Source organism: Pleurodeles waltl, chromosome 12 (genome assembly GCF_031143425.1).
Source record: "Pleurodeles waltl isolate 20211129_DDA chromosome 12, aPleWal1.hap1.20221129, whole genome shotgun sequence".
In the NCBI taxonomy this organism is placed as follows: Eukaryota; Metazoa; Chordata; class Amphibia; order Caudata; family Salamandridae; genus Pleurodeles; species Pleurodeles waltl.
Genome location: NC_090451.1, coordinates 94,207,454 through 94,235,224, shown reverse-complemented (window position 1 = coordinate 94,235,224; position 27,771 = coordinate 94,207,454). Strand labels below are relative to the sequence as shown.

Genomic DNA, 27,771 nt, shown 5'->3' with positions numbered 1-27,771 from the left:
TTTGATGCGGGGGACAGAGGCGAGAGAGAGGTCAGCTGAACGGACGTTTCGTGTGGGGGTGTGGAAGGTGACTCTCGTTGAGGTAGGCAGGGCCTGTGTTGTGGAGTGATTTGTGTGCGAGGATGAGGATCTTGAAGGTGATCCTTTTGTCAATGGGGAGCCAGTGGAGGGATTTGAGGTGTGGAGAGATGTGTTCGTGTCGGCGGAGGTCGAGGATGAGTCGTGCTGCTGAGTTCTGGATGCGTGTAGTTTGCACTTGAGTTTTAGAGCGGTGCCGGCGTAGAGGGCGTTTCTGTAATCAAGCCTGCTGCTGATGAGTGCGTGAGTGACAGTTTTTCTGGTCTCTGTGGGGATCCATTTGAATGTTTTTCAGTATACGGAGTTTGTTGAAGCATGAGGAGGTAAGAGCGTTGATTTGTTGGGTCATAGAGAGGGAGGAGTCTAGGATGATGCTGAGGTTGCGTGCGTAGTTGGCGGGGGTGGGTGCAGGACCTAGCGTGGTGGGCCACCATGGGTGGTCCCAGGTTTTTTTGGTGAGGGCCAAAGAGGATTATTTCGGTTTTGCTTGAGTTGAGTTTCAGGTGGTTGGCTGTCATACATACATCACTTTTGTCAATATGTGTGTGGTTTCCCTGGGGGGAAAAGGGTCCGACTTGTCTAGTGGCAGTTTTAGTGCCATAAAGAAGCGCAGAAGGTTTATATGCCTACTGCAAAGAGCACATCTGTATTTTATGTAAATAGCTGAGTACATTAGTAAAGTCTATGGAGAGATGAAGGGCACTTTTGCTGGGTGGTAATGAGGGAATCCGAGGAGGAGGGAGTGGGAGCACCAATAATGATTGTTGGACTGGGCGCAGGAGGTGCTAAAGACTGTGACGAATGGTATGTGACAAGGTGTTTTTCGAGTGTCTTGAAAGTACGTGCTGATTGAGGGAAGAAGCGCAGGTAAGGTGGCCTCTACTGTTGCACGTATCTCACACACACCATCGATTTTGTGACTGTCTACGTAGGCTAGTGTTTTAGAGCAACAGTTTAGCCAATAGCAGAGATGGCATCTTGATGGATGACTGCTGCCTGCACTCGGGTTATAGAGGACCGCTCTGACATAGGATCAGAGACTGAGACATCAGATACTGAGACAGCATCTGAGGGATAGGACAATGGCGCAGACTCTGGGAGTGATTTTTCAGTCAGAGGAGTCCCATTCGAAAACTCCTCTTCCAGTACATTATGAGGGAGGTGATGAGGACAGTCCTGCTGTCCCTTCGCAAGCTGTTCGTGCAACTGGGTAATAGTGGGTTAGGCCAACCCAGAGAGCAGGTGAATGCGGCGGCAAGCAGAGAGAGAGTGCTCTCTTGGGAGCTCACCAATTTAGTTCAGCCCCAAATTCCACCACCCAAATCATATTGTGGAGACATCAAAATTGTCTATGGCAAAACAAACTGGTTTTGTAAGGCAGGCACCTGTGTTTTTGGTCCTGGATTCGGCGGCCATATAGAGAAACACACTAAACCCAAACATTTCTGGAAACTAGACATTCGGGGGAGTCCACAGAGGTGTGACTTGTGTGGATTCCCCAAAGTTTTCTTACCCAGAATACCCTGCAAAGCTGAAATGTTGAAAAAAAACTCTATTTTTCTCGCATTTCTGTCACACAAACTACAGGAATATGCTGGGATCCACAACATTCCTACCACCCAGTGACTCCTCACCTGTCCTGATAAAAACACTACCCCACTTGAGTGCCTACACCTAGTGCCTGTGTCAGGAATGGATCACCCCAGGGTCAACAGCTGCCTCACGTAAGGACCAACATTGACCGTTGTGTGATCTATTCCTGTCGCAGGCACCAGGCCTAACCACACAAGTGAGGTATCATATTTATCGGGAGACTTGGGGGAACGCTGGGTGGAAGGAAATTTGTGGCTCCTCTCAGATTCCAGAACTTTCTGTCACCGAAATGTGAGGAAAACTTGTTTTTTTTAGCCACTTTTTGAGGTTTGCAAAGGATTCTGGGTAACAGAACCTGGTCCGAGCCCCGCAAGTCACCCCTCCTTGGATTGCCCTAGGTCTCTAGTTTTCAGAAATGCACAGGTTTGGTAGGTTTCCCTATGTGCCGGCTGAGCTAGAGGCCAAAATCTACAGGTAGGCACTTCTCAAAAAAACACCTCTGTTTTCTTCCAAAAATTTGGATGTGTCCACGTTGCACTTTGGGGCGTTTCCTGTTGCGGGCGCTAGGCCTACCCACACAAGTGAGGTATCATTTTTATCGGGAGACTTGGGGGAACGCTGGGTGGAAGAAAATTTGTGGCTCCTCTCAGATTCCAGAACTTTCTGTCACCGAAATGTGAGGAAAACTTGTTTTTTTTTAGCCACTTTTTGAGGTTTGCAAAGGATTCTGGGTAACAGAACCTGGTCCGAGCCCCGCGAGTCACCCCTCCTTGGATTGCCCTAGGTCTCTAGTTTTCAGAAATGCACAGGTTTGGTAGGTTTCCCTATGTGCCGGCTGAGCTAGAGGCCAAAATCTACAGGTAGGCACTTTGGAAAAAACAGCTGTGTTTTCTATAAAAAAAATAGGATGTGTCCATGTTGTGTTTTGGGGCATTTCCTGTCGCGGGCACTAGGCCTACCCACACAAGTGAGGTATCATTTTTATCGGGAGACTTGGGGGAACACAGAATAGCAAAACAAGTGTTATTGCCCCTTATCTTTCTCTACATTTTTTCCTTCCAAATATAAGAGAGTGTGTAAAAAAGACGTCTATTTGAGAAATGCCCTGCAATTCACATGCTAGTATGGGCACCTCGGAATTCAGCGATGTGCAAATAACCACTGCTCCTCAAAACCTTATCTTGATCCCATTTTGGAAATGCAAAGGTTTTCTTGATACCTCTTTTTCACTCTTCATATTTCAGCAAATGAATTGCTGTATACCCAGTATAGAATGAAAACCAACTGCAGGGTGCAGCTCATTTATTGGCTCTGGGTACCTAGGGTTCTTGATGAACCTACAAGCCCTTTATATCCCCGCAACCAGAAGAGTCCAGCAGACAAAACGGTATATTGCTTTCAGAAATCTGACATCGCAGGAAAAAGTTACAGAGTAAAACATAAAGAAAAATGGCTGTTGTTTTCAGTTCAATTTCAATATTTTTTTATTTCAGCTGTTATTTTCTGTAGGAAAACCTTGTAGGATCTACACAAATGACCCCTTGCTGAATTCAGAATTTTGTCTAGTTTTCAGAAATGTTTAGCATTCCGGGATCCAGCATTGGATTCACACCCATTCCTGTCACTAACTGGAAGGAGGCTGAAAGCACCAAATATAGTAGAAATGGGGTATGTCCCAGTAAAATGCCAAATTTGTGTTGAAAAATTTGGTTTTCTGATTCAAGTCTGCCCGTTCCTGAAAGGTGGGAAGATAGTGATTTCAGCACCAGAAACCCTTTGTTGATGGCATTTTCAGGGAAAAAAACCACAAGCCTTCTTCGGCAGCCCTTTTTTCCCATTTTTTTGGAAAAAACTAAATTTCCACTGTATTTTGGCTATTTTCTTGGTCTCCTCCAGGGGAAACCACCAACTCTGGGTACCATTAGAATCCCTAGGATGTTGGAAAAAAAGGACACAAATTTGGCGTGGTTAGCTTATGTGGACAAAAAGTTATGAAGCCCTAAGCACGAACTACCCCAAATAGCCAAAAAAGGGCTCAGCACTGGGGGGGGAAAGGCCCAGCAGCTAAGGGGTTAATTAAGTAATAAAATCATGTTTTAATTATTTTTCTAGCTAGTGTCATTCCAGAGAGTCTCTTAGGATTTTAATCTATACTGTTTTATTTACATATGGCACCTAGCTCTGCCACAGTGAAAAATCACTTTTGGGTGCTACCCACTTCAGACACGTTAAGATTACATTACTATATGACCCTTCCTTGGGAGCTGTAAAGGCTACAGTGAGTGACTTAGGAATACTTAAAATAAAGGTGACCTGTCAATGGAACTTATTTTGATAAGTCAAATCGCAGTCTTCACACTGCCACAGTCAGGTTACAGTGGTGGATCTGAAGCCATGTTTTCACTGCCGCTGTAAGAGGTGACACAATAGGTGCTGCAAACCACTAGCAAGCATTTAACTTCAAGGGACTGGGTACACTTTCTACCATATAGTAGGGACTTGTAGTCAAGTTAATGATCTCAAATGGGAATTAGGACAATGTTTAAAGGTGGAACTTTACTATTGGTTTGCAGAGATAAAGTGCAGGGGTCTAAAGCCAGCAAAAGGCAAAAAGTCCATGATGACCAAGCAGAACAGCTAGATTTCCTAGAGTATTCTGGTCGCGCAGTAGAGCTATGTGAACTCTAGCACATACGGAGGAATATGAAAAATGAAGTTGTGATGTAGCTGAGCAGTATTAATTATGTGTGCCAAACTGGAGAATTTATTACTTCCATAATAATTTTATTCCTGTTGGAAAATACTCTTTACTCTGTTATTACTGATTTTTGTTTTCAGATCACTATGTTGGCTACCTAATGGCAAACAAAAAGTAAAAATGTCACATTTTCAACATACATGTTTAACTTTTGGTGTTATGCCTTTTGTGTGTGTTCTCTCTTCTTTGTGTAGCTTGAGTGCTGTGGTGTACACAATTACACTGATTGGAGTGATGTTCCCTGGCAACCCCATTCCATCAACGGAAGTGTTCCTGAAAGCTGTTGCATCAAATCTTATTCAAATTGTACAGGCGATATGTCCTACCCAGAGCTCCTATATCAAAAGGTATGTCCCTCTCCTTGAATTATAATTAAGGCTCCCAGCTTTCCATTTTTACTGATATTTACAGATCAATGCAGACGGGAAACAATGTGTTTACTTTCTGTATTTATTTGAAAAGCAGACAAATACTGAAAATTGAGGCTCTAAACTTTCCATGCTGTCCGTTGTGAATTCCAAGACAACAAATGAGCAGATAGCATTGGGAGTTACACCTGTTTCTAAAGCTATATTACTGTTTATGTTATAATATATTTGTAGTAAATTGCTAGAATGTGCGCGTGGGTATAATGTTTTGCCATAGTTGGCTACTGAATATGCTAAAACATGATAGGCATCAAAGTATAAGTGCATGTGTCTTTTTTTTTTTTTATTATTTTTTTTTTTTATTGATTTTCCTAAAAGACAACACCATGTACGATAAACCTATTGCCTATTAATCATAGAAATCCCAGGATCTATATATTCATACATCCAAAGGGTGTGATACAGAAAAAAGCTCAATAACAAAAATGAATTACTGAGAACTGCCTATCCCTCCCACCTTCCTAACATGTGCATCTGTGTTGCCTGACTTGTGTGTGTGTATGTATATGTGTTTATATATATATATATATATAATATCAGTGTGTCAGAATGGTGTGCTTCGGGGCACGGGATAGTTAAGTCTGCCAGTAAGACATGTATGATTTAACTCACTAAGACAGTCAGTCATCCGATTCCAAACTAGGGGGGCAGATTCTCCGGCTGGTGGTTAAGATCATGTAACATAGCTGCCCATGCCTAAAGGTCATCGTCTGTTTTATTATCCATACTTGTTTCATGCGGAGTTCCCTCGCTATAGCCTATTCATTCGCATCTCTGAGCCATGCGGTATGTTTAGAGGGCTCAGAGGAGAGCCAGGGAATGGATAAACAATGTGTCGCTAATGTCAAGCAGAGGATGATAAACTTCCTTGTACGGGGGCTAATATAACCTGTTGACTGAAGGTGCTGTCCAAAGCCCCAATTACTGTCATTTAGTACGGGTTCCCAGTAGGGAAGCAATGTCATACAATCCCATATCGTATGTAGGAAGGTTGCCTGGGAAACACTACATCAAGGGCAGGCCTTAGGGCCCGTGGTGTTTATTGCATATAGCATCAGTGAGGCGAGGTATGTCTGAAAAGGAACATAGAGGGTACAGTTTAGATTTGGAGGAGTGAACTCTCAAGACTGAGACTTTCTCAAAATCCTCTACTGCTGATATAAGATGGGGCACCAATACGGATGGAGTACGAAGATACACCAGGGTGTCATTGGCATAGAGGAAGACCACACAAGTGGTCTTCCCGATTGGGTTGCCACATGGATATAATGTGTAGGAAGCTGTCTGGTGTGTGGTGAGCTCATATGGTGTTATCTTATACCAGTTATCCCCTATTAGTGAAGTGTAGGCAGTGTCTAGGAAGCCAGGGCTCTCTGGAGGTATATGTAGATGAGCAGCCAAGACTTATCTAGGAGACATGCAAAGCATATGCAATACCACTATAGTCACACAGCACTTACACACATGAAAGAACCACACAGTGTTAAAGGAAAAAAATAAAGGTACTTTATTACGGTAACACAAATACTAGAATACTAAAATGGCAATACCCCAACTGGAGGTAAGTAAACCCACTATTATATACACAGTAGCAATCAGTAAATAGCATAGGAAGCAACAGACATTGGTAAAAGCAATAGCAAATAGTGAGGGCTCTAGGGGAGGGCCAAACCATATACTATGAAAGTGGAATGCGAAAGGCAGTCCCCCACCCAAGGAAGCGGAATCAGTAGAAGGGAGTTGGGGGAACTAGGACCCCCAATAGTGTGAATGCCAGAGTGATCCCTAGCGACCAGGAGAGCAGAGGTAAGTACCTGGTTTTCCCCAAAACCAACAGGAGGACTTTGGGTTCTTCTAGTCTCGGTTGGGTCTTGCATAATTCTTTTCCAAAGGTGGATCCTGACAGAAGAGGACATGCAAAGGAAGGGGACCAAGTCCAGTTAGAGTTGGAGTGCCTGGTTGTGGCAGGAGCCACTGCCCACCCTTCTGTGGATGCAGGACCAGGCCGACGGTGGACGAAGATGATCAGCAGTGCAGCACAGGTGCAGAAGAGGAGTTTTAGAAGTGATGCACAGGAGTACTGTCCTGCAAGGAGAGGCAAGGGCTTACAGTCTGCCAAGTTTGACAGCTGGTAGAGGGGACCAAGGGGACCACTCCAGACCACCACTACACGTGATGCAGGTTCCACACAGTTCCAGAGGACAGAGTATCCACGCAGCCAGTCGCCATTGCAGTTGGTACCTGCGGATGCAGGGGAGTGACTCCTTTACTCAAAGGGGGATGTTGCAGTTGCTGAAAGGAGCCAGAGAAACAATGTTGTGGAGCAGAGTCGTCGCTGGAGTTGCAGATTGTCGGTTCCTGGTGGGTCCAGTTGCAGTCCCAGTGGCCAGAAGATGAAGTACACAATGCAGAGGAGTCCTGCTGGAATCTTGCATGTCAAATCTGAGGATCCACCCAAGAGGGAGACCCTAAGTAGCCCAGGAAGGGGGATTGGACACCTAGCAGTGTGACCACCTATCAGGAGGGGCAGTCATGTCACCTACCTAACCTGGCCACTCCGATGCTCCCAGGGGTCTCTGCAGACCTTGTATTCAAGATGGCAGAATCAAGTGGCCACTGGGGGGAGCTCTGGTCACCACCCCTAGGGTGGTGATAGACAGGGGAGTGATCACTCCCCTTTCCATTGTCCAGTTTCGTGCCACAGCAGGGACCTGGTGTCCCTGGACTGGTGCAATCCAGTTTATGCAGGAACAGCACCAAATGTTACCCTTCGAAGCATACCAGTGGCTTGGGGAGGTTACCCCTTGCAAATAGGGGTTATGTGGCTTTGGAGGAGAGAGTATGTTGCCTCCCTTTCCCACAGCAAATCCTTTGTTCTGCCTTCTTCTCCCTGAACTGGTTAAGCTGCAGGAAAGCAGAAACCTGTGTGAGGAGTAGCAGCAGTGCGGCTTCCCGGAAATCCCAGAAGACTAGTAGGATCAATGTTGTGTGTCCTCTAAGGAGCCCCCAGAGTACATGGAATCGTACAACCTATACTGGCAACAGTATTTGGGTATGATTCAGACATGCTTGATGCCAAGCATGCCCAGGTTTGGAGTTCCCACTAGCTGGACACAGTGACCTGTGTCCAGTACACGGGTAAAATGGCTTTCCCGCGCTTACGAAGTCCAATTGTAATGGAGCTGGAGTTATTAGTTGCACCTCTGCTCATGCAAGGGTGCCCTCACACACAGGTACCTTCACCCTGCCCTCTGGGCTAGGATGGACTACCCTAGGGGTGACTTGCAGTGGCCTGGTCCAGTGACCTGTTGTGAAAGGGTGTATGCACCTTTTCACGCAGGCTGCAATGGCAGGCCTGCAGACACATTTGCTTTCAATAATGACCGAGCTAACAAAAATCTCTGGAATGCACTTCTCAGTTTAAAGAAGACATTTATTATTTAACCATGAGGTTCCTAAAAAAGGAGGTTACCAGGTTAAAAGCACACGTTTAAAAATACTCACAGCAATGAAAGGAAAATAGACCAAAATGATTCTCAACTGCAATGTACACAGCAAATATATGTAGTTATGATTATTCTATGCAAAGCAAATAATTAAGTAAAAATTCACAACCGTAGGGCCTGTCAGTTGCTTCATCTTTCTCATGCCAGCAAGAAGATGACCCCGTTCAACTGCGAGAAGGCTCTCCACCCTCACGGGACAGGTGTCAGGCATGTGATGTCTAATCCTGACCGAGGTCTCGGAAATTCCACTGCTACTGAACAGGGCCATCTTTTTATACTTTAAAGAACCAGAGAAGGGCTTTCTGAAAAAAAAGAAACCCCTTGTTTAGCAATTCAAAACATGCTGGCTAGTTTAGGTCTGCTTTGAAAATAACACATTGGGATTTGGCCCCAGTCCCAAGATGCTAAATCAAAACAAATCCGTTCCCTGCCGTCTGAGTACATTCTTATCAACCAAAGCCCTCGGTGAGAAAGAATATGAAAAGAAGCACAGTTTACAATGTAGAATAATACTAACACATTTAACATGGCAGAGTCTAACGCTACGACAAAGTCAATAGGCTGCTAAACTGAATCCAAAATGTAATCTGCAACTGGTGAAAACTAGACAGCTAATCCAAGTGCAAAATGGTGCAACACAAAGTCCGTGGCCAAAAACACATATTTCACTACGTTACACCCTTTGATCAATGACTTTGTGTTCTTTTCTCTCATCATTTTGTTTTTTCTTTAAACAAAAAATAAAACAGCAACATAATGATAAAAGCAATCACTATAAAGCAATGGAAGTGGATTAATGTAGTGATTTTATAAACCGTTAAACCAGACACACCTACAATGAAAAGACTGAAGCTTATATATTCTGAGTGGGATAATAACTGATTGAATAGTGTCTCTAGGATAGCAAGTTGGTATAGAATTAGATGGAAACATCATGAGTTCTAATCATGTAAAGATACACAGTCCAACTGGCAATTTAATGAGACTGGCAGCAGTCATCAGATGATAACAAGTCATGGGTTAATTCTAGTGAAAAAATGTAATCAAACAGGTTGACAGAACTTCCATGGTACTCTGTGTTGTTCCTATGCAGAACTTGTTTCTGTGAAGCACAATTAGCGCAAAATGGATCCATGGATTTTGTACTTTAAAAGCAGCAGGAGTGTTGCACAAGGGTTATCAATCAGGTTCAAGTTGGGGGTGCGGTCCCTCCCCTGACCTCTCATGCAAATGCCCGAAGGGAGACCGCATAGCACACTCGCGGTCAGTGGCAAGTCATAGTAAGATCTGTAAAAGAAACAAGTATGATTTTTCTTGCAAACAACATTTGCCATCTGAAATGTGCTCTCCTTTTTATTTTCCTTGCTTTATCATCAGCAGGACATTACTGGGGCCCTTTATTATGATTTCTGGAGGGCCATTTTGGGATTCAACCCACACCATAGCACTGAGGTTTTTATCTGCTGAATCACAGCTTCCCTTTCCTTGCACTGTCAAAAGGGCTGGGACAGTCCCCTTCCTCACCAATCCTCCATATTCTGCACTTATGACAAGTTGGGCAATTCTGTCTCCAATCTGTATGAATAAACCGGCTTCTCCACTATTTAACAGATTAGCCTTGATTTCTATCAGTCCTGGTAACTTTCCTCTCCCCAATCGATTTTTAACTGTTTGTGGGACAGACCTCTGTTGTGTGTGCTGACAAATAGGACATTGCAAAATCATAGTTTTTATCAAATCTAGGGCAATGTGCATCCCTCTAATCTCTGCCCCACCTGTAAGTGGCTTTTTCTCCCAGGTGTCCACATTTCAGGTGTGCCCAATAACCCATCCCCACCAAGTCAGAATTCTGGGTTGACACTTCTGCCTCTGAACTTTTGTCTGTGTCGCCTGCAAGGGAATTGAACTAGTGTTCTAGTGAGTCAATGAGCATCTATAACTTTACTTTATTCTAACATTTCCCAAATTTCCTGCCCCAACTCTTTGCTCCACACCTCCTTTGAGTGAATGAACCGGTTATGTGCATGCCATGTGGGCAGCCAAATAGCTAATCCATAGGCAGTGGACCAAGAATCCATGTAAAAATGACAAGTCCCAGGCAGCTCTTGCTTTAGGGCCTGACACACAGTGTACAACTCTGCATATTGGCTACTTTTTCCTTCTCCTGTAGTGGTCAGCAACTTTTCAGTAACTGGATTGTATGACACTGCTTTCCAATGTCTTTTGGTACCCACGTATTTGAATGAACTATTAGTAAAGCAAACATGCTTCCTATCCTCAGGGGACAAGAATTCAAATGGTTCACTCCATTTCACTGGTGACTCTTTTATCTGTGCTACTGCCTGCACTCTCTCCTCATCCTGTAAAGGGGCTTGTGACACCTGTTCATGTAGGGCTGCAGTGCATGCCGGTCCTACCCGAGCACTATCTTATACGTACCAGATCCAGTGTATGGTACTAGCCTCTTATGCATGTCCTATACGGTAAGATTTAGGTGAACTCATCACACACTGCATAATTGGTATTTCAGGTCTCCGAATTACATTATGACCTAGTGTTATTTGCTTAGTATCCCCTAGAGCCCAATAACAGACCGAAAGCTGTTTTTCAAAAGGAGTATAGCGCTCCCCAAAGTCAGGTCATTTTCTAATCCAAAATCCTAGGGGCGCCCTTGTCGTCCCCGGTTTCTGCCACATACTCCAATTTGCATATTGTCCCTGAACAGTTACATGTAACTCAATGTTTCCCTCTTGCACTGGCCACAAGTCTAAAGTCTGAATTATTTCATTTGCCAAATCAAAAGCGCACAGCTGTTGTTCACTCCATTCAAACTCATGTTTTTTTCCTAGTTACTTTGTACCAAAGGGTTAAGATTTCACTCTGATGAGGGTCATGCTGTTTCCAAAAATCAAACAATTTCATGAAACTCTGTGTCTCTTGCTTAAAGCGAAAGGTAGCAAACTCCAAAATATTGTTTTACCTGTAACAACATCTCTCTATGTTTTGGATTCCTAGAAACTGCACATTTTGCAACAGTACCGGTGTCTTATCAGAATTAATTGTACACATCATACTCTGCAAACGTGGTCTGAATATACTAGTGACATCATCAACTTCTTGCTCATTGTAATCTTTTAAAGAATGCATTTCAACTCCTGCCAAAAACCGTGGGCTACTCTGCATGCGAAATACGTTCTGCTCATGCAGCTCACACTGGCCCCCACCTTTTTTAACCTCCTCATTACTGGAATGTGAAAGGTCAAATTCTCCTGTAACAGCTTGTAGGATTTCAACTTTAATTTGTTCTGACTAACTTGCTCTTTTAATTTCTTATTTTCATATTCTAACTGTTTACATCTCTCATGCATTTTTCTGTTAGCAGACAAAAGTATCCAAACCCTCCTGTCAAGAACAAAAGGGATAGCATTCTGTTCAAAAAGCACCTTTTCTAAACATGAAAAAACATTTAATACGTTTGTTTTATCCAAGCACCCATCCCAAAACTTAGAAAGTCCTAATAAACAAAACACTTTTGCCAAAACATCAAAAGGCATTTCAATTTCACATGCATTTTCAAACATGGTTTACAGTGCTTCCTTTAATTATCTGAACAAAAACATATTTACACTGTTATATTCTGCACTCTCAACCTCTCTTTTAGACTGTCCGATCTACACTAAAATGTTTTGCTTTCACTAATGACCGAGCTGACAAAAATCTCTGGAATGCACTTCTCAGTTCAAAAAATACATTTATTATTTCACTACGAGGTTCCTAAAAAAAAGTAGGTTACCTGGTTAAAAGCACACATTTAAAAATAGTCACAGCAATGAAAGGAAAATATACCAAAGTGATTCTCAACTGCAATGTACACAGTAAATATATGTAGTTGTGATTATTCTATGCAAAGCAAATAATTAAGTAAAAATTAATCACTGTAGAGTCTGTCAGATGCTTCATCTTTCTCATGCCAGCAAGGAGATGACCCCGTTCAACTGCGAGAAAGATCTCCACCACCACGGGACAGGTGTTAGGCATTTGATGTCTAATCCTGACCGAGGTCTCGGAAATTCCACTGCTACTGAGCAGGGCCATCTTTTTATATCTTAAAGAACCGGAGAAGGGCTTTCTGGGGAAAAAAACCCTCATTTAGCAATTCAAAACATGCTGGCTACTTTAGGTCTGCTTTGAAAATAACACTTTGGGATTTGGCCACAGTCCCAAGATGCTAAATCAAAACAAATCCGTTCCCTGCCGTCTGAGTACATTCTTATCAACAAAAGCCCTTGGTGAGAAAGAATACAAAAATAAGCACAGTTTACGATGTGGAATAATACTAACACATTTAAGCTTTCAGAGTATATCGCTACAGTAAAGTCAATAGGCAGCTAAACTGAACACAAAATGTAATCTGCAACTGGTGAACACTAGACAGCTAATCCAGGTGCAAAGTGAGGCCACACAGTCAGTGGTCAAAAACACACATTTCACTATAATGGGCTCCAATGGGTGGCACAATACATGCTGCAACCCATGGAGAACCTCTGGTGCTCCAAGCCCTGGGTACCTAAGTACCACATACTAGGGACTTCCATGGGGCACCAGTGGGCCAATTGTTGGGTGTGCCAAGTCCTAAGCGAGCAAATATAGAGGGAGAGCTCCCAAACACTGGGGTCCTGGTTAGCAGAATCCCAGTGAAAATAGTCAAAGCACACTGACGGAAGGTAAAATGTGGGGGTAAGCATGCCAAAAAGAGGGTACTTCCCCCACAATGCTAGATGAAGGTTCTCTGCCAGCGGTTCCATAGCCAGCACAAAAAAAGTAATAGTGAGAGGGGACACTCTTGCCGTGCCCCCACCTACAGAGAGTAAAAAAAAAAACAACACTGCCGCTCCAGTTTCCACCCAAGCACCTGGGTCCATGTAGAGGAGTTGAACCTAACGTATATAAACTGGCCCTGAATTTGAATTTGTTCAACACCTGCCATAGATATTGCCAATGTAGGGAATCAAAAGCTTGTGCTGTATCAAAAAAGACTAGGGCCATTTCCTCCGGGTCAGACTGTGTGGCGTGATAGATGTGGGCCAATCGTCACACGTTGTGTAGGGTACTGCATTTAGAAATAAACCCAGATTGGTCTGAGTGTACCACGGAGGAAATATGAGGAAGAAGATGGGAGGCTAGGGCACCACTCAGCAATTTAACATTCAATAACCATATTGGTCTATATGCAGATGGAGGGGGGGGGTTTGGTGGGTTCCTGGTTTGGGTGGTGGGCACCAATGCCCAGTGGGCCCTCTCAATTGTGAAGCATTTAGACAATTTCTTGGGCATAAGAGAAGTAGTGATCCGTTCCTCCAGGAATAATTTCATGGAAGGCCCCTCCACCCTTTCAGGGCACCCCACAAAAAGGAGGTTGTTCTGAAGGGTCCACTCAGTCGTCCAGATGCACCGTCACTTTCTGGATATCAACCACTGTGGAACGGAGGACGCACATCTCTTGCTGCAAGGTCTCCACATTTTTTTTTCAGTCTGCGCTAGTCCCTCCGATACCTTGCGTAGGCTTGCACAGAGCAGATTGACCTCATGGTGACGCATCAATCTTGCGGACCACCACAGCCTTGGAGCTCTGAATTGCTGTCATAAGGTCAGACATGGGGGGGGGGGGGGGGGGAAACGGGCACCACACCACCCCCTGTTGCAGCCAAATGGTCACTATTAGAGAGCCCCATGACATATGCAGGGGGTGCGGCAGTGCTTGTGTATAGTTAACAATTATGTTTGCTTCCTGCAGCTTATGGCCCTTACCCTTCACCATAGCAGCGCCGTAGTGCATAGAACCTCGGGAGGGTTAGTCCACCTTTACAGTACATCAAGGAATAGTGGGCCACAGGTACCAACATTTGGTTTTGCGACTCGCAAATTGCGAGTTCCAAAACCTTCTGTTGTATAGTGTCAATGACCCTATTAGCGATTTGCAAGGGGGTCGCAAGTGCCCACCTCATGATTATTCATGAGGTAGGTTGCAATTTGCGACCCCCCCTTGGGAATGGTGGCCCTCACAGGGATGGTGGCCTGTTGGAGACAGCGAACTACCATGTCTGTGACTGCTTTTAAATAAAGCCGTTTTTTTTTTAAATGCAGCCAGTTTTTCCTTAAAGGAAAACGAGATGCATTTCACAATCCAAAAAAATGAAACGTTTTTGTTTAATTTCACTGCCTGCTCTGTGTAGGAAGTTGGCTCTGTATGTGCTATTTCAAAGTAAGGAATAGCATGCACAGAGTCCAAGGGTTCCCCTTAGAGGTAAAATAGTGGTAAAAATAGATAATACTAATGCTCTATTTTGTGGTAGTGTGGTCGAGCAGTAGGCTTATCCAAGGAGTAGTGTTAAGCATTTGTTGTACATACACATAGACAATAAATGAGGTACACACACTCAGAGACAAATCCAGCCAATAGGTTTTTATATAGAAAAATATCTTTTCTTAGTTTATTTTAAGAACCACAGGTTCAAATTCTACATGTAATATCTCATTCGAAAGGTATTGCAGGTAAGTACTTTAGGAACTTACAAATCATCAAAATTGCATGTATACTTTTCAAGTTATTGACAAATAGCTGTTTTAAAAGTGGACACAGTGCAATTTTCACAGTTCCTGGGGGAGGTAAGTTTTTGTTAGTTTTACCAGGTAAGTAGGACACTTACAGGGTTCAGTTCTTGGTCCAAGGTAGCCCACCGTTGGGGGGTTCAGAGCAACCCCAAAGTCACCACACCAGCAGCTCAGGGCCGGTCAAGTGCAGAGTTCAAAGTGGTGCCCAAAACACATAGGCTAGAATGGAGAGAAGGGGGTGCCCCGGTTCCGGTCTGCTTGCAGGTAAGTACCCGCGTCTTCGGAGGGCAGACCAGGGGGGTTTTGTAGGGCACCGGGGGGGACACAAGCCCACACAGAAATTTCACCCTCAGCGGCGCGGGGGCGGCCGGGTGCAGTGTAGAAACAAGCGTCGGGTTCGCAATGTTAGTCTATGAGAGATCTCGGGATCTCTTCAGCGCTGCAGGCAGGCAAGGGGGGGATTCCTCGGGGAAACCTCCACTTGGGTAAGGGAGAGGGACTCCTGGGGGTCACTTCTCCGGTGAAAGTCCGGTCCTTCGGGTCCTGGGGGCTGCGGATGCAGGGTCTCTCCCAGGCGTCGGGACTTTAGGTTCAAGGAGTCGCGGTCAGGGGAAGCCTCGGGATTCCCTCTGCAGGCGGTGCTGTGGGGGCTCAGGGGGGACAGGTTTCGGTACTCACAGTATCAGAGTAGTCCTGGGGTCCCTCCTGAGGCGTCGGATCTCCACCAGCCGAGTCGGGGTCGCCGGGTGCAGTGTTGCAAGTCTCACGCTTCTTGCGGGGAGCTTGCAGGGTTCTTTAAAGCTGCTGGAAACCAAGTTGCAGCTTTTCTTGGAGCAGGTCCGCTGTCCTCGGGAGTTTCTTGTCTTTTCGAAGCAGGGGCAGTCCTCAGAGGATGTCGAGGTCGCTGGTCCCTTCGGAAGGCGTCGCTGGAGCAGGATCTTTGGAAGGCAGGAGACAGGCCGGTGAGTTTCTGGAGCCAAGGCAGTTGTCGTCTTCTGGTCTTCCGCTGCAGGGGTTTTCAGCTGGGCAGTCCTTCTTCTTGTTGCAGGAATCTAATTTTCTAGGGTTCAGGGTAGCCCTTAAATACTAAGTTTAAGGGCGTGTTTAGGTCTGGGGGGTTAGTAGCCAATGGCTACTAGCCCTGAGGGTGGGTACACCCTCTTTGTGCCTCCTCCCAAGGGGAGGGGGTCACAATCCTAACCCTATTGGGGGAATCCTCCATCTGCAAGATGGAGGATTTCTAAAAGTTAGAGTCACCTCAGCTCAGGACACCTTAGGGGCTGTCCTGACTGGCCAGTGACTCCTCCTTGTTATTCTCATTATTTTCTCCGGCCTTGCCGCCAAAAGTGGGGCCTGGCCGGAGGGGGCGGGCAACTCCACTAGCTGGAGTGTCCTGCTGGGTTGGCACAAAGGAGGTGAGCCTTTGAGGCTCACCGCCAGGTGTGACAATTCCTGCCTGGGAGAGGTGTTAGCATCTCCACCCAGTGCAGGCTTTGTTACTGGCCTCAGAGTGACAAAGGCACTCTCCCCATGGGGCCAGCAACATGTCTCGGTTTGTGGCAGGCTGCTAAAACTAGTCAGCCTACACAGATAGTCGGTTAAGTTTTAGGGGGCACCTCTAAGGTGCCCTCTGTGGTGTATTTTACAATAAAATGTACACTGGCATCAGTGTGCATTTATTGTGCTGAGAAGTTTGATACCAAACTTCCCAGTTTTCAGTGTAGCCATTATGGTGCTGTGGAGTTCGTGTTTGACAGACTCCCAGACCATATACTCTTATGGCTACCCTGCACTTACAATGTCTAAGGTTTTGTTTAGACACTGTAGGGGTACCATGCTCATGCACTGGTACCCTCACCTATGGTATAGTGCACCCTGCCTTAGGGCTGTAAGGCCTGCTAGAGGGGTGTCTTACCTATACTGCATAGGCAGTGAGAGGCTGGCATGGCACCCTGAGGGGAGTGCCATGTCGACTTACTCGTTTTGTCCTCACTAGCACACACAAGCTGGCAAGCAGTGTGTCTGTGCTGAGTGAGAGGTCTCCAGGGTGGCATAAGACATGCTGCAGCCCTTAGAGACCTTCCTTGGCATCAGGGCCCTTGGTACTAGAAGTACCAGTTACAAGGGACTTATCTGGATGCCAGGGTCTGCCAATTGTGGATACAAAAGTACAGGTTAGGGAAAGAACACTGGTGCTGGGGCCTGGTTAGCAGGCCTCAGCACACTTTCAATTGTAAACATAGCATCAGCAAAGGCAAAAAGTCAGGGGGCAACCATGCCAAGGAGGCATTTCCTTACACTCTGAAAAAATGTTTTCTTTGACATTCACAAAGGGAAAGGGGTCCCATGCGTTATTGAATGGGATAGCACCAGTGTGACACTGGTGCTAACTGCGATTGTTTTGCAACCGCATTCACGGTCCCAAAACAATCCTACATGGGACGGCGAGTCACAATTAGGAAGGGAACACCCCTTCCTAATTGCAAGTCGCAATCCCTTTTTGCGATTCGGTAAACAGTTTACCAAATCGCAAAAATGGGTTGGTACATGGGGAAGTGCATTTTGCATGCCGCAAACAGCCCGATTCGCTGTTTGCAACGTGCAAAAGGCTACGTACATGTGGCCCAGTAACACTTAAGTGTGAGTCGCCCCACAGGCCCCAGGACCCGCATGGCCAAACCACAGAGCATAGATGAAGCGGTCAAGAAAGTGAGGGCCCCTCTAGTCCGAGCAATGACCACCACTCGTGGCAGGTGCCCCTCACACGATCAGGAAAGCCCAGCAGTGAATGGGAGAGGGGCCGCCAGCACAATATGCACACATTGTAGAACAGCACCAGTCTGTGACCCAGGACCACAGCAAGCATCACTAGGTTGTCATCATACAGTAGAAGAGTCTAATAGATAGGTAGTAACCCACCCCTCCAACTGGGCAATTTAATCGCCTCAGGTCCTGGACCAATGTCCCATGAATAGGGCAGATCGGTCCTCTGACCTGGGGAGCCTCAATGCAGGATAGAATCCACAACTGCACACACGAGGCAGGGCCCGTGTGCAGATCTCCAGTCCCAGCAGTGAATGTAAAAAAAAAAAAAAAAGAGGCCCCTTGTTCATTTATTCAGTCCAGACATTGAGGGATGGGGGTGGCCTCTCCTGCATCAATCCTCTCCTCGCACCAGGCGGGGACCACCCCACGTGGGCGGGACCTGCACTCTTCAGGCCACACTCAACAATTGCTGGTGCTGCCAAGGAAATGCCAGGTGCAAATCTCCCAGTGCCAGCCCATTCACCACGAGACTCCCCTGGGGCCACTGGCCCTACACCGCGGACACCGAACGCAGAGCCCCTGGCGGCACTGCAGCTAAAGAGGTCCAGCTCCTCCTCCTCACCAGGCCTACTGGGCCCTCCGCTCTGCAATGGCGACCTTTACCGCCTCACCCTCCGATTGTCTTCCGCACTGCAACCAGGATTTTTATAGCCCTGATAGGTGGCGGGAGTCTGCGGGAGCCACTTTGTCGGGTGGATCGGAGTGCGACAGCAGGATGATGCAGGATAACTGCCGAGCTGAGATTGGAACTCAAAGGGCCACATTTAGCCTTCTATCTTACTTGCCCCTGTGTAAGTGCATGTTTATTGGTTAAATAAATGTGGAAATGTTTTTTATTTTAATTTTTTTACTACAGGTATTCACAAACCACAAAATAATATGGATAAATACTGATCAGATGGCCAAAAAAATAAATATGGATGAATACACACAGAAATGTTAAAAAAACACACAACAGGATCCCTAATTAGACTCCTGGTTTCAATCATACTAAATAAATCAGACATACTTTATGTAAAGATCTCTCTTTTTTTTTCTTTCAGATTCTGAGTTCATCATCCTCCATGTTAAACCACAAAATAGTAGACTAAAACATTTTAGGAGTTTACCTTGTACCAGTGGTGCCACACATCTAAATATTATTCAGACAGCACCACTCAAGTTTCCTAGGTTAATTTGCGAGTTTCTCATCCAGGTTGTTCACTCTATTACGGAACTTATAGTCCTCATTGTATAAAAGGGTAAACTGGGCTACAAATTCCAGATTTCATATTAAACGAGCTTTGGCAAAGGCAATAGGTCTTGCTTTTGGAACCTACTAACTTTGCCAATGTGTTTTGGTGATGCTGTACAGCACTGGTAAGAAGCAAAATCAGCAGAAAAGAAAAAATGCGTCATGTTATGTGAATAGACTATGCGTCACAAGGATACTGGCACTGGGTTATTCAGTAGTGCGAGCATGTGTGAGTTGCATGTTTGTGCCCTTGCAACACCACACGTTCGCGACATACACCTCTAATAAATGAAGCGGGACTCCTTCTTTTTTTTTTTTTTTTTTTTTTTTTGTTTCCTTCCCTCCTCCTTAGTTTTTGCTTGGTGCAGTGAATAAAAATAATAATTTCAGCAAGCACAGCAGCCTGGCAGCAGGTGGGAACTGTGGGTCCCTCCAAAACATGTTCAAAATATTCAAGGACCATTATTTGTTTAAAAAAAATAATAATAATTTAGGTTGGTGAAGAAAGGATAATGGAGGAGAAAGCAGCATATTAGTAATGCAATGTTGGGTATGGTGGGAATTTGCTGGTGGGAGCAGCACACAAGGAAGAGAGCTGGAGGCACATGAACTCTCAAAGAGTGCTTTATGAGGAAGAAAATATATTTTCCTAAATGTGAGCAGTGAAGGGTTATGTATCAGTCAATCAAAATCATTGTAGAGATGGTTTGCTCCATGGGAGGAGCAAACATAAGAAAGGGAAGTTAAGGCTTTGTAGAAGAAGCAAGAAAAAAGAGTAACTATGCCAACCAGTGGAAGTGGGTGGGCTCCAAGCATACTGTATGTTTTTGGGATAGGCCATAAGTCATTATTTGAAACCAGACCACTAAAGGTAGGAGAGACCTAAAGTCAGGGCTTGATAGGTTACTTCTGCATCTGAGAAAAATTATAGGCATGAAACCTCACAACTCCTACTATTAAATGTTGTACAAGCCATAATAAAATGTGCACCTATTGGCAAACCCTCTGTCAAGTAACAAAAATATGCATGAAATACAATGGTTAGAGTTCAACTACAAATTCAAGTTATCGTGGATTTTTTTTCCCAAAAATTATTCTGCAGCCTTATCTTTAACAAACTACAGACACACTTTTAAGTAAAGTAAACTCTGCATTTGTCAACTATTCACATTCAGGTGAAGTTGGAGTTCTAAGTGAAGCATCTCTGATTACTCTTACAAGAAAACTTACCTTGCTGCTAAAGTAGATCTGACAGGCTACTGAGGTCTCAATGTATTTTGCATTGTGGGAGAGGATTAATTGAATGTTGTACAACCAAAACCTTTCATCCAGTTACATAATTTTCTCACATCACTTGCTTAATAAGCACTTTTTATTAACTGGCTATTCTTTCATCACAGTAACCAGGTTAAATCATATTGCATTGTTTATAAGATAAATTGTTTGGACATTGATCTTGTTTTTGATTTGTTTTTAAATTAATTTTTCTTGGAAACCACTGTTCTAGCTGCGGTACTTATCCCAGGTACTTTACTTTGTGATTGGTTATACACTTGTTTGAGTTTAAGCCATGAGAAACTTATTGCCTCATTACGACTTTGTTGGTCCCACCACAGGACCGCCAAAGCTACAGGGAGGATGCCACTGTCATGCCGGGGGTGTCCTCTCACCCCGTCATGTTACAGTGTTCCTGCGGGGCTTACTGTGGGAACACTGTACTACAACATCCCGCCAGGCTGACCGTTGGGAACAGTGCTACGGTATTAGCTCTTTCTCCCTTATTGGAGCCGAGGCCAATACTGTAGCTGTCTAGCACCTCAAAATGCGCACTGTCCCCATGGCATGGGCAGTGCAGGGGCACCCTCTCTTCCCCCAGCACTGCCCTACTGCCAGCCTTTCCATGGCATGGTCCCCATCATGGAAAGGCTGGCAGTAAGTGGGGTTGTAATCAGCATGGCGATGGTGAGCTCGGCACCACCGTGTCTATCGACAAACCCGACCACCGTTAGCTTGTCAGAACCATGTTGTAATGTGGCTGTCGGACTGCCTGGAGTGTGGCGTTCTGACAGTCACCGTGAGTCTGGCAGTCCTTGGACCTCCAGACTTGCAATGGCCCCCTTAGTGCTGCAAGAGATGCTACAGTCTACTGTACCTTTGGTGCCACTTAGACAAAGCCAGACCAAACAATTAACGTAGCTGTTGTCGCAATCTAAAGCAATGCCCCACAGTGCAGTCACAATTTCAATACACTTGTACACTGGGGCGACTTGGTCTTGGGTGGGATAGCCATCAAAGACCATGTTAAGACGTGTGCTTGCCAGTTCTGAATCACATCTTGGTTTTTTGCACAAATGCTTTAACTGCGCCAATTATCCAGCTAGAAACTCTGATTGTGTTATATTTCTTGTAATGTTCTCTACGATCTAGAAGCTTTGGGTCCTGAATAAGAGTGCCCGGGTCAATTCTAATATTTGGGTATGTAACTTCTGTTATGTTTATAATATTTGCATCAGGCACAGGAAATATGAATGAGATCCAGATTTATGTCTTACATTTTTATATTGTACACAAATGAGTGTGTCCAAGCACAGCCATTTATGGAGAAATCACTTTTTTTTCCCCACCCTTTCTTCTCGGCAGGGTTGTCAAGGGACACTTCACCAAAAACTGCAGCGCTTCCTGAAATACATCTACTGGGGCTCCGTTGGGGCAATTGCGGTGGAGGTATGAATAGAAGGCGTAATTGCGGTTGCTGCATATCACGGTTTCTGACTCTTGGCTGATATTTCTAACACTTTAAACTGCAAATGATCTATCTTGGGAGATTTTTAGTTTATTGTGCATGTGTTTGTAGGTTGTTCCCTTATAAAACTCAAACCCACTCCAACCTCTGCATTTTTTTTCTCACTTACTGCAGTTTTCAACCACATCATCCTTTACAATTCCGTTTAACTTAGTTGGAATAATAAGCATTGCTCTGACCCCTCAATTGTTTTTTTTTTTTTTTTGTTTGTTTTTTTAAGGATATCTTTCTGTTTAATTTTATATTTTAGACAATTTATGTTTAGCACACTGTATCCAGTCACTCTCCAAGCTATTTTCTCTTTGGAAACTATCCCTACATAAGTAAGTCGGCCACCAACACTTGGCGCATTAGAAGGATAAATGTCTGTGTTATGATGACCAAAGTCTTCTTCCTAAATAAACACTTGACTCGAGGGAACAATTGCATATACATTCAAATTTCCTTTACTGCACTATATATTGAATATAGATCTCACAATTATGTATGTCTATAAACGATCAGTTCATGCTAATAGACAAAATTGAAATAGTAAGAGAAGCAGTACAAAGAATTACACACCTAAAATGTTAGTGAGGTGTCTGAGTAGGTCTGCGAAGAATCCTTGTACTACATTGGAACATACAATAAACTATTAATTTCAAGTAATGGAGCAATTGAAGATGCCAAAGTTCCCTTTCCGCATTCTCTGACTAACTACCTATACCGGTGTTTGGTAGGACCACCTAATGAACTCAGTTGGTTGTTGAAGATCCAGGAAATTAAAAGCAAGACACAAACTAGAAGAGGGACGGTGATCGTTGGCGGTTTTCTGTACAATACTGTAATCAAGCATTTGTAAATACTTGTCTGGCTTTGTCAATGCTTTTTTGTTTTGTCAAGTTTGTTTGGAAAATTATATTGTTGGAAAGGTGACAGGCTAAAAGCAAAAGTATTTTTGGATCCAAAAGTACATCTTGCTTTAATAGTCCCTGGGACTGAAGGGAACTACTTTGTGAGGATGTACCTCTTGTAAAGTGAGCACAATTGTCACTGAAAGTGAAGTTCACCAATGGATGAAGTGGGCTGGCCAACTGCTCCTTGATGTATACTTCAAGGGGAGGAAGGGAAAAAAATGTGAATTACACGAATGACGAGTGGATGAGGAACACTGGCTAAAACGTCTTAGGAGTAGCTGCATTATACAAATAATTTTAGTGAAATCAAAACGGCCTGGGTTTTGCCAGACCAAAAATGAAGCCATCAAGAACTTGGGTTCTGATTACGAGTTTGGCAGTTTGAAAACTTAACCGCCAGACCCTTAGTGAGGCGACTGTCTCCCCACCGTCCCTATTACAACTTTCCACTGGGCTGACTGGTCGGAACCAAGGTCCCCAAAGTCAGCCCAATGGGAACGGTGCGGTAGCCTTGTTTTCCAGCTCATAATTTAGTCGGTGGTAATGCTGTCGCATGCAGAGTGCCCTGGGGGGAGTGGGGAGGTGGAGAGCAGGGGGGGTTGGGGCCAGGGCCGGGGAGGCACTATGTGGCTACTTTATCTCACCAGGGCTTATAAACCGTATTTTATAAGGTCCCTGCTTCTAGTTACACTGCATCCAACCCTCGGGGCAAGTAGGACACACCTTAGGGGTGACATATGTAAAAATAAGGTAGTTCTAAGACTATGAAAATACTTTTACTTCCAAAGTCGAAATTGCATGTAACTTTAATTTAAAAGCAAACTTGCCTTTAAAATGACCCTGGGCACCTCCGCAGTGCACCTGTGGGGTCACTACCTATGCTGGGGTCCCCAAACCTACATGCCGCTACCATATACTAGGGACTTATAGGTAGCGTGACATAGCCAATTATGATTAGCCTCATTTTAATTAGAGCAGAGGCCATGGGACTAATTAGCAGTACCCAGGGCACCATCAGAGTCTGGAAAACACCAGCAAAAAGTGAAAAAATGGGGGCAAGAAGTTAAGGGGCTTCTGCAATCAGCCCAGTTTTCTCACACTAAGAATGATCAAACGTAGTGTGACTACTCTTTTCGTGCTACCGTGTGTGTCAATTGAGAGGTACTTAAGAATTCGTGCAGTGTGTAGTGTAAATGAGTTGTTACACAATCGATTACATGAGCAAGAGTATTTTGAGCACTGTGCTGAATTTGTTAATGCCTCCTACAGTGACTAGGACAAACTATTTATAGCCAAGCTGCCCACATTTCAGGATACCCTCATTAAGTGTAGTTTTTCTTCCAGGAGGTTCGTTAAAAATGTTTGCACCTGATATCCCATGAGGCAAATTATCCTGAATCAAGACATTGAAATGCGGTGTGAACTATTGCTCGTCACATACTGTTAATGTCTCATATTAACTTTTGTATCTTTATTCCTGGGGCCATCAGTGACACCTTATGCATCTACCCTACTAGTCTGCAGTTCTCTTCAGCATACTGGCAGCAACATGAGTCCTGCCACTTTCTATTCAATTGCAGAGTTTGTTTCTAATAGGAAGTATTGCAAGGACAAAATGATTCCTCTCTGCATCTCTGGCCACGGAGTTGAGCAACCTTCCCAGATGAAATAACATTAGAATGGCTCTGGGCAATATATAAAAAATAAATAAACAACACTAATATCTTTCATGTCTTGGTGGCTTCACTTTCTCCAAATCACAACTTGGTTCTCTCCCTCAGGAATAGCCAAACTGCAATCAATATTCTAAATAACACATCATGATTCTTAGCTAATCATCTGACACGATAACCATTCGGTGTGCACACACACTCATCCACACAAGGTAGTGTCTTGTATGTTGCTGTCAGGCAAGTCAGTAGATTTCATCATACCTGTATTGTATTATTCCAGTCTGTCTTTATATTGATAAAAATGCATATTTATATTCCAGTTTACTAATTTTGTTTGGTTATTATTTAATTTTTACTCTACATTACTTAATTTGAAAGTCTTTGTTGTAGTGGAAAAAATGAAAAATGCCCTACCACCCACGTTTTTTCAAAAGTATTTTCGTAGTCTAGTTGAATTTTTATATTAAGCTGAATGGGGCTGTGTGGAAGTTGACACCATTCTCTTGCTCACACTCTGTCAATGATTTTTCTTTTAAATAACAAACTAGTAAAAAACAAAATAGTTTTAAGTAAAAAATTGTTAAGCAGCTATTTCGCAACCCTGCTTATGGTACCAAAAGCTAAGCAGTGATATCAGATTGAAATGGAAAGATTAACGCAAAATGCTCTTTAGTCTCTAAAATGTACACATAAGTAATTAAAGATAATTTTCTGAAAACTATATTGTTAAAACACAGTAACCCTTGTTAGACAATTTTAATAAGCCATTGTGGTCAATTTAAAAAAAATAAGTTTGGACAATGGAATCTTTGAGGCAAAGAAACTGTTGAGGATATAGTTTTAAGACAAAGGTAGTTGTGAAAAAAGGAAGGGTGACAAAAGAGGTTTGGGAGAGTAACAAAATAAACATGAAGACTGGTCTGTCTTCTGCTCTCTGATGATGCAGGTAATGTGGAGTGTCATTTTTAAAGTCCTTTTGAAAAAAAGTGCTTGATCAGCTATAAGTGTGTTTTGTATTTTTAAAGTCCCTTAATAATGTTTATGCATGTATGAAATCTGGTATCGTGTTTATTGTTCAGTATGTATAGGTTTCCTTCTTACAGGATTTTTATTTTATATTTTTTTTAGATTCTGGCAGCGTTGATCGATTGTGTACTGATGGGAAGACAGTCATTTCAAGACTATAGAATCCTCGACTCTGAAACGTTTGCTTAAATGTGGGACAAAACTGAATCGAAGATATATTTGGATCCACTAGTCTGAAAAGATTACAACATTCCACTAGTGTCTAAGACTATTATTACACTTGCTCTTCAAACCTGAATTACAGAGGACCAATTTATTTCTACCTTGCTTTGAGATTTTCAAGGCTGTTTGGACAATCCTCCGCTTTCTGATCATGTCAAAGAAGGACTGGACTCAGTTAGTGAAGAAACAATTAGCAAAATGATGCACTTAGGTTTCAGTTCTATTTTAAAGCTGTGTACTCCAATTATTATTTTTTTTATTAATGAACAAACTTTTTCGTTAGACTATATGCATTTATTTTGTTTGTCTTGCGTTGCTTTATCTAAGGTTTTTTAGATGTGATTTTTTTTTTTTTTTCCCCCTTTTACTAATTTAATGTCAAATAAGCCTCTGAAACCTCTTTCACAAAATGTATATAAACAATATCAAAGAAGTTAAATATTCATGGTGGTGCTTGGTTGATGACAGGAGTATCAAAAGGAATGCTGGGTGATTAGCTCCTGGAAATAAAATTCCCTGAATGGAATAACTGGCAATCAATTCTTAAACTACTGCGTGTTCTCTATTACTTATTTTGTGTATTGTGCAGTTCTCTGTAATTGTTTTTAAAGAATACTTTGTTAGTTAAGGTGAAATATCTAACCTGCACTGTGAATATGCTTGTTTTCTTTTTTCCACGCTCTCCAGTGTCTAGTTTATCAGCTGCCTTCTCTTAAAAAGTGTCTAAGGGCCTCATTATGAGTATTGCGGTCTGAGGATCGCCACACTTGTGTTGACGGTCGGACTGCTGCACTCCAGGCAGTTCGACCACTCAGTTACGATCCCAGTGGGCGGACCTGCCAGGGGACCGCTGTTCCCACCAGGAACATGGTTCCTGATGGCAGTCAGAGTTGTTCTCGGCCAGGGTGGCGCTGAACTCTGCATCACCTGGCTGATTACAACTCCCCTCACGGCCAGCCTTTCCATGGCGGTCTGACCACCGTGGACCACCACAACTTGTCTGTTGTATGCAGACAAGGTCCCTGCTACACCACCTCACTTTTCTCCCTCCCCAGCCTTAAGCGTGTCTCCCAGTTGTCCCATGATAATTATGGATGGGAGAAGATTTTATCCTGTGGCCTTCCTGTAATCTTCAACTACTACTATTTTTCTACTGGCTGTTCATAGTTTCTTCATGTACGGTTTCCTGATGAACTTGAGACTTTCACCTACCTCTTCTTTTGTTTTGTTTTTTGTTATTTTTTTTTTGTTGTGTTTTTTTTTTTTTTTTTTGGTTATATTTTTTTTATATATATATATATATATATATATATATATATACAGGGAGTGCAGAATTATTAGGCAAATGAGTATTTTGACCACATCATCCTCTTTATGCATGTTGTCTTACTCCAAGCTGTATAGGCTCGAAAGCCTACTACCAATTAAGCATATTAGGTGATGTGCATCTCTGTAATGAGAAGGGGTGTGGTCTAATGACATCAACACCCTATATCAGGTGTGCATAATTATTAGGCAACTTCCTTTCCTTTGGCAAAATGGGTCAAAAGAAGGACTTGACAGGCTCAGAAAAGTCAAAAATAGTGAGATATCTTGCAGAGTGATGCAGCACTCTTAAAATTGCAAAGCTTCTGAAGCGTGATCATCGAACAATCAAGCGTTTCATTCAAAATAGTCAACAGGGTCGCAAGAAGCGTGTGGAAAAACCAAGGCGCAAAATAACTGCCCATGAACTGAGAAAAGTCAAGCGTGCAGCTGCCACGATGCCACTTGCCACCAGTTTGGCCATATTTCAGAGCTGCAACATCACTGGAGTGCCCAAAAGCACAAGGTGTGCAATACTCAGAGACATGGCCAAGGTAAGAAAGGCTGAAAGACGACCACCACTGAACAAGACACACAAGCTGAAACGTCAAGACTGGGCCAAGAAATATCTCAAGACTGATTTGTCTAAGGTTTTATGGACTGATGAAATGAGAGTGAGTCTTGATGGGCCAGATGGATGGGCCCGTGGCTGGATTGGTAAAGGGCAGAGAGCTCCAGTCCGACTCAGACGCCAGCAAGGTGGAGGTGGAGTACTGGTTTGGGCTGGTATCATCAAAGATGAGCTTGTGGG

At 43.8% G+C, this 27,771-nt stretch overlaps 1 protein-coding gene across 1 annotated transcript in view; it reads left to right on the top strand.

Annotated features, from left to right (window-relative positions):
- Positions 1-26,203, top strand: part of LOC138267950 (tetraspanin-3-like) — a 56,663-nt gene extending 30,460 nt beyond the window's left edge. Inside the window, exons 5-7 of the mRNA XM_069217232.1 lie at positions 4,624-4,776; positions 21,676-21,759; positions 25,536-26,203. Of these exons, the coding sequence (XP_069073333.1) occupies positions 4,624-4,776; positions 21,676-21,759; positions 25,536-25,622 (324 nt within the window). The 3' untranslated portion in view covers positions 25,623-26,203. The remainder of the gene's footprint in view (positions 1-4,623; positions 4,777-21,675; positions 21,760-25,535) is intronic.
- The last annotated feature ends 1,568 nt before the right edge of the window (positions 26,204-27,771 follow it).